The 11,548-nt window shown below is 53.7% G+C and overlaps 1 protein-coding gene across 8 annotated transcripts in view; it reads right to left on the reverse strand.

The window, feature by feature from the left end:
• Window positions 1–11,548, reverse strand: part of ABLIM2 (actin binding LIM protein family member 2) — a 135,589-nt gene that overhangs the window by 61,923 nt on the left and 62,118 nt on the right. For 6 of the 8 annotated variants that reach the window (XM_021706239.1, XM_021706242.1, XM_021706238.1 and 3 more), the window contains exon 9: window positions 7,795–7,941. In XM_021706239.1, the coding sequence (XP_021561914.1) occupies window positions 7,795–7,941 (147 nt within the window). Of the gene's footprint in view, window positions 1–5,164; window positions 5,198–7,794; window positions 7,942–11,548 lie in introns of all 8 variants that reach the window. The other 2 variants (XM_021706241.1, XM_021706237.1) reach the window with 1 other exon arrangement.

Genomic DNA, 11,548 nt, shown 5'->3' on the forward strand with positions numbered 1-11,548 from the left:
CCCTCCACGCTCCCGGGCCAGCCCGCATGCTGAGGACCCACCTGTGCTGGGTCCTGAGCCCTCTGGGCCTATCCCATCCTGCAGCCCGGGGTGCTCTCTCTCAGGCCAGCTAATTTCCAGCTGTCTCCTCCCACCCCGGCGTCCGCTCCACAGCCCTGGGAGCCAATGTCCACCTGACGGGTGTCCCTGTTCCTTGTCCAGCCTGGACACGGGGCTCACTGGCTTCTTGTGGGCTTAGCAGCTGGGCACGAGCTGGCCACCGGCACCTTGGCGGTTGCATCCCTGGATCCAAGGGTGTGATGCCCAGCTGCGGCTGGTTCTGCAGGTGGGCACGATCACCACACAGAACAGTACCACCGGGCTACCACGTGCTCACTTCCTCCCAGCCCCCAGCTGTGTCTAGTGGAGAAACAAGGCAGGGGACTCTGCAGAGGATTCTGGTTCTCAGAGCTGTAAGGAGCGAGGAGGGGGCCTTGGCCTAGGGAGATAAGGGGTGCCTTCTTCTGAGGCCACTCTTGAGGGTTGGGGTGGGCAACCCAGCTGCGGGCAGGGAGGACAGGAAGCAGGCAGGTCCCGGCGAGGGTGGCCGAGGTCCAGCGGACACAGTAACCACCTCTGGACAAGAAGCCTGTAGGCTGTGCCCAGCTGTGCAGCCCCGCTCTGAGTAAGCATGTGCACCTGTGTGCCCAGTTCGGGGTCACAGACTGGGAAGGGAGCCCTGCAAGGAGACCAGACTCTTTCCAGGGTATGCCCTGCCTGGAGCAGACCCCAGATGAGGTGAAGGGTGGGCAGATATCCCTCCCTCGTGGGCTCCCTGAACAGGAAGGTGAGTCATGCAGGAGGCCTGGTCCCAGGCCCTGGGCGTTGAGTCACCTGTTCAGAGGAACAACTCAAGGACCGCCCATGATAACCACAGCCATGCAGTTCCTGCAGGGTGGGCTGTTTAGAGAGACAGCGGCCCCAGGAGGTGAGTACAAGCTCAGAGCCAAGAGCTGGGCTGAAGTCCTCCTCCAGTGCATAGCCTGTGACCCTGGAAAATTAATTGACTTCCCTGTATCTCAGTTTCTAAACTGGTAAACTGTGGGAAATCACAGACCTCACCTCTGGGGATCTTGGCGGGGTCAGAAAATTAAAATGTATAAAATGTTTACTATAGGGCCAAGCACAGAGAAAGTGCTCAAGGGTGCAGCTGGTTCCATGGCTCTTTATTCCTGGCTACAATGACACACACCTCTACTGAAGCCACAGTGGCATCCTCTACTGGGGCTACAATGACACCCTCTATGGAATACAATGGCACCCTCTACTGAAACTATAATGACACACACCTCTCTACTGAAGGTACAATGGCACTCCTCTAGAAAAGCTACAGTGACATCTCTCTAGGAAAGCTACAATGATACCCTCTACTGGAACTACAATGACAATTGTCAACTGAAGCCACAATTAACACTATGAGAGACAACACCTCTCTACAGAAGTGACAATGACAACTTAACTAGTGCTGAAAATAATACCCCTCTACTGTGATGACAATGAAACTACTTGGGCTACAGTGATACCCCTCTACAGGTGTTGCAATGATACCCCTCAACTGAAGCTATAATGATAATCTTCTAATGAGGCTACAATGATACTCTCTACAAGGGAACCATTGACATTCCTCTACTAGGACTCCAATGATACCTCTCTAGTGGGGCAATGACACTCTTCTACTATGGTATCCCTCTACTGAAGCTTCAGTAAAACCCCTCTATTGAGGCTACAATGCTACCATGATATCAATGGTACCAATCTACTAAGGCTACAATGGCATCCTTCTATTGTGGCTACAAAGATATCCCTCTACTATGGCTACAATGATACCCTTTGCTGCAGCTAAAATGACACCCCTCTACTGGGGCTGCAGCTAAAATGACACCCCTTCACTGGGGCTACAGTGACACACCTCTACTGGGGCTAAAGTGACATCCATCTACTGGGGTGACAATGAACATTCTACTGAAGCTATAATGACACCACTCCACTGGGGCTACAATGACACTCCTCTACAGAAGATACAATGACACTCTTTTTATTAAGGCTACAAATATACCTTTTATTGGGGGATTCAATGATACCCCTGTACTGAAGCTATAATGATACCACTCTACTCCAGCTACAAGACACCCTTTACTGGGGGGACAATGACACTTTTTGACTATGACTACAATGACACTTCTCTACTACGATTATAAGACATCCCTCCACTGGGGCTACAATGACACCATTCTACTGGAGCTACAATGGCACCCTCTGCTAAGGCTACAATGACATTCCTCTACTGGGGCTACAGTGACACTCTACACAGGGGCTATGATGACACCCTTCTATAGTGACTACAAAGATACTCCTATACTGAGGCTATAATACACACTCTACTGGGGCTATGATGACAATTCTCTACTAGGGCTACAATGATGTTCTCTACTTGGGTTACAATGACACACCTTACTGGAGATACAATGATACCTCCTTACTGTGGCAACAATGACACCCTCTACTGGGGTTATAATGATAAGACTCTACTATGGATACAATGACACCCTTTATTGGGGGTACAGTGACACTCCTAACTGTGGCTACAATGACAACCCCTACTGCAGCCACAAAAAACCTCTCTATGGGGCTCCAACGACACTCTCTACTGGGACTATAGTGATGTTCTCTACTGGGCTACAGCGATACCCTCTACTGTGACTACAATGACACCTTCTACTGTGACTACAACAATACCTGTACTGTTAGTACAATGATACATCTCTATGGGACTACAATGACAACCTTGTACTGGGACTACCATGGCACCCCACTGTTTTGGCTATAATGTTACCCCTCTACTGGGGCTACAATGACACTCATCTACTGAGGTTGCAATAATACCCTTCTGCAATGGCTACAATGACACCTTCTACTGTTGTTACAATGATACCTCTCTACTAAGACTATAATGACATCCTACTGGGGTTATAGTGACATCTAACTACTGAGACTACAGTGACACTCTTCTGGGGCTACAATGATTACTGTCTGCTGTAGCTATAATGACACGCTTCCATCGCATATACAATGACACCCCTCTACTGAGGCTACAATGACAACCCTCTACTGGGACTAAAATGACACACCTCTCCTTGGGTACAATGATATCTGAAGCTACAATGACCCTCCTCTACTGGAGTTACAATGACATCTCTCTTCTGGGGGCTACAATCACATCCTTTTACTTGGGCTACAATAACACCCCTCTCGTGGGATATAATTAAACACCCTTTACCAGGTAAAACAGCATCTTCTACTGGGGTAAATGACACCCCACTTCTGGGTCTACAATGAAACTCCTTTATTGTGTCTACAATGACACCCTCTACTGGTGTTACAATGATACCCTTGTACTGCAGATACAATGACTCCCCTCTACTGGGACAACGATGACACCCACTCTATAGTGGCTACAATGACACACTCTACTGGGGCTACAGTGACAAGTGTCCACCACATCTACAATGATACCCTTTTACTGTGGATATGCTGACACCTTCCTCTGGGGCTACAATGACACACTTCCTCTCAGACTTCGATGATAATCCCTCTGCTGGGTATATGATGACCCCCGTTCTCCCAGGCTACAATGACACTCCTCTATGGGGTCTGCAGTGACTCTTGTTCTCTCAGGTTTCAATGACACCCTTCTACTGGGTCTACAAAGACCTCTTGGGCTTTAATGACACTCCTTTAGGGGGTCTATGATGACACCCCTCCTCTCAGGTTTCAATGACACCCCTCTACTGGGTCTATGACGGCTGTCATTCTCCCAGGCTACAGTGATACTCCTCTACTGGGTCTATAATGGCCCTCATTCTCTCGGGCTTCAATGACACTCCTCTACTGGGCCTATGAGGACACTCCTCCTCCCAGTCTATAATGGTACCCCTCTATTGGGTCTACAATGACACTCATCTATAGTGGCTACAATGACACACTCTACTGGGGCTACATTGACAACTGTCCACCGCATTTACAATGACACCCTTCTACTGTGGATACATGGACACCCTTCCTCTGGGGCTACAATGACAGCCCTCTTCTCAGACTTCGGTGACACCCCTCTACTGGGTCTATGATGAACACCCATCCTCCCAGGCTAGAATGATACTCCTTTATGGGGTCTATGATGACCCTTGTCCTCTTGGGCTTCAATGACACTCCTCCTCTCAGACTTTGATGACACCCCTCTACTGGGTCTATGATGGCAGCCCTCCTCATGGACTCTGAGGACACCCCTCTACTGGGTCTACGAAACATCCCCATCCTCCCAGGCTACAATGAAACTCCTTTATGGGGTCCACGATAACCCTTGTCCTCTCAGGCTTCAATGACACCCCTCTATTGGGTCTATGATGACACCACTCCTCCTAGGCTACAATGGTACCCCTCTACTGGGTCTACAATGACACCCCTCCTCTTGGGCTTTGAGGACACCCCTCTACTGGGTCTATGATCATCTCTTCCTTCCAGGTTACAATGACACTCCTTTACTGGGTCTATGATGACACCTCTCCTCTCGGGCTTCGAGGACACCCCTCTGTTGTGGATACAGTGAGCCGCTCGACAGCTACCCTGCCGATTGGAGTCTCATCGGCAGTTCTCTGTATCTTTGGTTCATTCAGAGAAACAGGAGATAAAAACAAGGCTACTACTAATACAGGTATTTGATAGAGAGACAGGTCTCAAACATTTCCGCCCCAGGACCCGGGTGGCTCCCAGGTCTCCCGCGGGAGGGGCAGGAAGTGCCCCCAGGCTGGCCTAAGCCCTGGAAGCTCCCCTCCACTGGAAGCCATGACCCAGACCATGCTCTGCTCTGGTGAGACTCGTGTCCCAGGCGCCTGCATCGGCAGAGCCAGCAGACACACGAGGGAAGCATGCAGACGAGACGCGATTATAAAAATAACCAGCGCCCGGGAGGGACCCAGGCCGTGGAAAGCCATGACCCTGACCCCACGGTCAGGCGGCACGGGGTCAGGTGCCACAGAGACCCCCTCCTGGGGGAGCTGTGGGGGCGGTGATCTTTATAACCGGGCAGCAGAACCACAGGCAAGCGGGGACAGGCAAGGGGGGCAGTTACCTCAGTCGGCGTTGGCGAGAGCAACTGAGGAGACTGTGGGTACAACATACAGAGTGACCGGTTAGTGCCGAAACGCCAGGCGGGGACTTGGGGGAGAAAGGGCGGTGGAAGCTCAGGAACCGGCGGCCACACAGGGCTCAAACATTCACGCGCGAGACCTGACCCTCCCGACAGCCAGGACCCCACCACGGGAGGTACACTGCAGGGCACAAACACCTTCGTTTTGGGGACAGACGGTCAAGGGCACCCAGGGAAGGAGGTCGCCAGAAACTTGCTGTGCGCCACCATCCCGGGGGCTTGAGTCCATCTCGGCCCCCACACGCCCTGCCACCCTCCCAGGAAAGGAAGGCCGTCAGCTGGGTCACGGGGAGGCCACATCCTGTGAGCCCACCACCTGGGCTTTCTCTGGACCCGAGGGGAAGGGACCAGTAGTGAGAGAGGACCAAGCTGGTGAGTCTCAGACACAAGCTGGGAATGTGCAGCCGGAGGCCGGGTGTGGCACTCAGGCCCGTCATCCCAGCATTTTGGGAGGGTGAGACTGGAGGGTCGCCTCAGCCCAGGTTTCCGCAACCAGTCTGAGCATGAAGCCAGACCTCATAGCTACAAAGAAAAACAAAGAAAGAAAATTTGCTGGGTTTGATGCGGTCTCAGATACCCGGGAGCCTGGGCGACAAAGACTCTGACTCAAAAAACCAAAAACTCACAAATCAAAACTGAAATTTGCAGCAGAGCAAGGAGATCAACCCAGGTGTCTCAAGAGGAGAGGGGGGACCCCGACAGGGCTCTGTTCCTGCTGCTCCCCTGTCCCCTGGGGGACAGGACCTTGGGGCTGGAGTCATTCACGACATCCCACCACCTGAGAAGCGAGGTCTCGGAGAGGCTGGAAGCAAGCCCAGAGGCAACTGCTAAGTACCCACACTTGCCGCTGGGCGCTGCGTCCTGCTCACGTGCTTGCTGACCTTGTGCAACCCACGGAAGCAGGACTCAGGGTGACCACGGCCCAGTCCAGGCACGTTGCCTCTGCACCCCCAGGGCCCTTCACTGCCACAAGGCCCTTCCCAGGGGACACACGTACTCAGATCGGGAAGGGGTTGGCCCCCATGTCAGGGTGCCAGGAGGACAAGTGGAACCTCGAACCCAGAGCTCTAGACGTGTGTCTAAGGAAGGGCGAGACAGGGTCAAGACGCAGCCAGAGTGTTTGTGGCCCTTGGGAAGAAAGGACTGGATTTGGGCCTGGGCTGTGCTGCTTACCACCTGGAGGCCTGTGGCCAAGTCCCTGGACCCGACTCCTTTGCAGGGCCTGGTCTGGGCGCAGGCCAGAAGCTGGATGGGGAAGCCCACACCCAGCCTGGCGTGTGGTTGGGGGGTGCAGCTGGGGACGCCCGCCCCCGGCCTCTCTCAGTGTTAATGGGGATCAATGTCGATGTCACCACATCCTCTGGCTCCAGGTATCCACAGGAGTAGAGGCAAAGAAGGGTACCTGCCGGCCCTAAGCAACTCCTATCTCCCCACTTGGGCCCTTGAGCCCTGCAGGCATACCTGGCGCTCTGGCCTCCTCAGCAGGGCCAGACAGAGCTTACCCGGCACCTCTCACCTTGAGAATGGCGCCCCTGGAGCCTCAGTCTTGCCCCCCCACGCCTTGCTGGCCTCTCTCTTTCTCTCTCTCACTCTCTCTTAGACACCCGGTCTCACTCTGTGGCCCAGGCTGGAGCCAGCAGCGTGATCATAGCTCACGGCAGCCTTGAACTTCTGGGCTCAAGTGATCCTCCTGCCTCAGCCTCCCAAGTCGCTGGAACTCTGCCACCACGCTCAGCTAATTTTCTTATTTTTTTTTTGTAGAGACGAGGTCTTGCTATGTTGCCTAGGCTGGTCTCGAACTCCTGGCCTCGAGTGATCCTCCTGCCTCGGTCTCCCAAAGTGCTGGGATTCTAGGCATGAGCCACTGTGCCTGAACCCTTGCTTGAGTCTCAAAACGAGAAGGTCCTAGGGAAATGTGTTCTAAAGGACTGGGCTCTCCTGCCCTGGGGTGGCATCCCGTGCTCAGGCTGCACACGTGCCGAGACACACACACGTGCCAAGACACACACACTCAAGCCAGCAGCCTGGCAGTGGCGCCTCTTCCTACTCCAGGCAGCCAGGGTCACAGTGAAACCTCAGACCCACAAGAAAAGCCAAAACCAACAGCGAATCCACATCGGATGGACAAGAGCAGCTCTGAATAGAAATCACAGAGTCATCAAGGACACTGCCCATGGGAATGCTGAGAGATAATGCATGGCTCCCTCAGGGCGGTCAAATTGGCTCGAGAGTTCACGGGGCAGAGGAGGCGGACACGTGGCCGGGAGCATTCTGGCCGGAGGGAAGCCATCACCGCATGCTTTATGGGAATAATCCAATGCTTAAGGAAATTCAGAGGTTTTCACTGAGTTTTGATCATTTTCCCTAAGAACCTGCATGCTTCCTGCGTCCTGCCCATTTCCAGAGGCTTTCCGGACGCCCTTCAGCGAGGGGAGGTGTGGGCCGCGTGGCCTGGGAGCTACACCGGGCGTGCACTTGGCTGTCTGCAGGGCGCGAGGGGCTCGGGCCTCGTGGGGAAGCGGCACCCAGGGCCGCGCGGGCAGGGAGCGCACCTCGCCATAGCTCTGCCTGTCCCCCGCAGAGTGGCTGATGTAGGGCGAGTAGGAGATCATGTCAGGGCGGTCGATGTCATAGATGGCCTTGTTCTTGGGAAGGGCCGCCAGGTCCCTGTAGTCTAGGATCTCACTGCCAAGCTTGGCCTACAGGAGGAAAGGACAGAGGGTGGAGGTCAGACCCATGTCCCAGAGGGTGCAGAACCAAGGCCAGAGGCGGCCCTGAGGGCCCCACGGCGGTGGCAGCCGCGAGGAGGAGGCCGGAGGCCGCGCACACCCTCGGCTCCAGGCGCCAGCAAAACCGGGGATGTGTGAATGTATGTGCAAGTGCATATAGTGCACACATGTGTGCTTATATGGCTGCACACACATGTGTTTAGGTATGTATCGGTGCCCTCTGTATCTGTGGGTTTCACAACCATGGATTCAATGAACCAGGGATTAAAAATATTCTGAGAGGCTCACACCTATAGTCCCAGCGCTTTGGGAGGCCGAGGCGAGTGGATTTGCCCGAGTCCACAGGTTCGAGACCAGCCTGGGCAACTTGGCGACGGACCTGGGTGCTGGGGCTCAGCCACAGAGAGCCATGGGGCCTTAGCAAGCGTCTCTCGGAGCCTCAGTCTCCCAAGGGACGAATGGCGGCTTAGGAGGACGCTGGGGACAGAGGTCAAGCCTGTGACGAGCCTGTTGTGAGGCTTGACAGACAGGAGACTCAGTCCGGGGCCTGAAACACACACGCATGTACATGTATGCACACTTACAAACACACACACTCCTCTGAATGCACACAAACACAGCCACACATGCACAGGTGCACGCAAACACAGTTGATGCCTGTCGAGACTGTGGCAGGCAGCCCTTGCCTGTCGAGACAGCCCTCACATCGCCACCCACTCCCACATACTAGTACACATGTGTACACACCCCCACACTGGCACACAAACTTGCACATTCACAGACACATGGGCTCACCCACCCATCCACACATATGAGAACACACTCACCCCACCCTCACCCAGTGAGTACACACTTGACCCACCCAAGCTTACACACGCGTATGTGCATGCGCACACACACACACACACACACACACACACACACACACTCAGCACTTGCGAGCACTCACAACACAGCAGCACCGGGCCTGGCGGGGACAGGCAGCTGGGACACGCCCTCCGGGAGTGAAGGACCGTGGCTGTCCTGTCTGCCACTGGCACCCGAGCCACTCCTTTGGTTGCTGAGTGAATGCGGGACCCCGAGCGCCACTGCGCGTGCTCAGATAGGTCCACCCAGCCGCGTGCCGCTCTGCCCTGCAGTCCCTGCAGGTACAGCCCTGCCTGCCCTCCTCGGCCCAGCCTGGTTGCTCCCTGGAGCGGCCGGGGGCACCTCTCCGGTCTGGACCTTTGCCCAGATCCTGCGTCAGCCCCCTCCCGGTGCCTTGCTGGGGTCTCCTCTCAAAAAACGTCCTCAGCACAGCAGCCGACAGGCTCCCTACCCTGACACAGGCGCTGACCTAAGGAAGTCCTTCTCAATCTCCTCGCCACACACTCACAGCCACACCAAGGGGCACTCCCAGCAGCTCTTTTTATTTTAATTTTTCCGATACAGGGTCTTGCTCTCTTGTCCAGGCTGCCTCGACCTCCTGGGCTCAGCGATCCTCCTGCCTCAGCCTCCTAAGCAGCGAGGACTACAGGCACAAGCCACCACATCCACTAATTTTTTATTTCTATTTTTTGTAGAGACAAGGTCTTGCTATGGTGCCCAGGCTGGTCTTGAACTCCTGGCCTCAAACGCTCCTCCTGCCTTAGCCTCCCAAAGCGCTGGGATTGTAGGTGTGAGCCACTGAGCTCGGCAGTAGCAGATAGAGAAAACAGAGTTCAGAGAGGTTGGGTAACTGGCCCAGAGTCACACAGCCAGGTGGCATGGGGTGAGCCGTGATCTAGGCTGTCTGAATCTGGAGCCCACGCTCCCACCATCGCTTTCCCCGGTCCAGGCTCCCTGCTGCCTCCCACCGCTCCCCAGCTTGATCTTTTCCCTCCTTGCTTGGCGATGCAAGCCCTTGCTGCGACCTCAGACTTGGCCCTCATGTTCCCAGCCAGTTCACCCTCAGCTGTCTCCCCTCCATACCCTCTGTGTGCCAGACCCAGCCCGCCACTCTAGTTTTCCTGTATTCTAGAAGCCCTCAATCTACCTCCTCCAGGAAGCCTTCCCGAGCCACCGGGCTCCGGGCTCTCCTGAGATGTCAGGCATTGCAGTGAGTCCTGGGGTTGACAATGAACGTGAAGACAGTAATGTCCTGGGGAGTCTGGCCTCTGGCTGGCCGCTTTGCAGGCTGGGGCAGGGTTCAACAGACTCGAGATGGAGTTCTGGGCCTGCCATGACGGTCAATCCCACCAGGATGTTTCAGGGCCCTCCTTTGCCTTCAGGACAATGAACTTGGGCCCTTGGAGGGTGTGGGCCTTGTTCGCCTGCTTATCCAGGCCACTTGCACCCTGGACTCACAGTTCCCAGTCACTCAGAGCCAGAGTGCTCGACACATGCTGTGCCTTCCTGAAAACGCCCTTCCAGCCCTCCGTCCTGGGCACACGCCCTAGTCCTTCCGACTAGGCTGTGGCCTCCCGGCACCAGGCTTCTTCCCAGCACCCTTCCCTTTCAGGGTTAGATGTTTTTCTTTTTCTTTTTTTTGGAGTTGGAGTCTCATTCTGTCACCCAGACTGGAGTGCAGTGGCCGCTCCCGGCCACCGCGGCCTCGCCCTGCCGGGCTCCGGCGATCCTTCCGCCTCAGCCTTCCGAGTAGCCGGAATTATAGGTATGCGCTACCATGCCCTGCTGATTTTTTGATTTAGTGTAGAGATGAGATCTAGCCAAGTTGCCCAGGCGGGTCTCAAACCTGCAGGCTCAGGCCTCTATTCACATTTTAAATGCCTCATGTCTCAAGGACAGAGAAAATTTCCCTTGAGACCTTTATAATCCAAAGGATGACGGAGAGTATCAAAAACTGACTGAGAGCAAGATGATAACTACATAAATTTTATCAAGAAAGAATCAAAACAGAGCTTAATCTTGTCCGATATTTAATTCAGACTTCTGAAAAAGTCAGTTTTATACCAAATACTTCATACCCGAATATTGAGTCATAAATTTATTGTATCATTATTAAAGCAATATATATTGAACAGGTCACTGTTAAATTGTGTGTTACCTGGAGGCATACTACACAATGCCATCTGCACCTTTTATCAGAGTCATACAAACTACTTTATTCTATCCATCTCCTGAGTCACTTTTCAGGGCTGTGCTCAAATCAGATGGGTTTTTATTATGGGATGAGACGAGAAAGAACTATGTTTAGCAGAGGATGCTTAGAATAGGTGGTATCAGATGGAGCTTGTTAAGAGTTCTAAATTCTTGGTGGGTTTGCACAAGGCTCTCCAAAATATGGAGCAAAACAAGCAAAAACTTGAACCACTTTACAATGTCTGGGATTACAGAGGGTTTTCACTGGAGCCCAGAAGCTATCTGGAAAGACAATGAAATGCAGATTGCTGAAAATCTGAGAGCTTGTAACTTACAGCAGATACTGAAAGAGAGACACATCTTCTCATTCTGCCATTGCACAGCTGACTCCGTGTCTTTCACAATCACCCCGTCATCAACAAAGATAGGACTGGAGTTTAGGCCTTTAGCCTTTAGCCATTTATTGTTTTCCTGTCCTTTTAATTTAGATCATTAATGCCTTAGTGCCTAACATAGC

This window comes from Carlito syrichta, unplaced genomic scaffold, assembly GCF_000164805.1.
Source record: "Carlito syrichta isolate Samal-C Ts95f unplaced genomic scaffold, Tarsius_syrichta-2.0.1 Scaffold315368, whole genome shotgun sequence".
Lineage (NCBI taxonomy): Eukaryota > Metazoa > Chordata > Mammalia > Primates > Tarsiidae > Carlito > Carlito syrichta.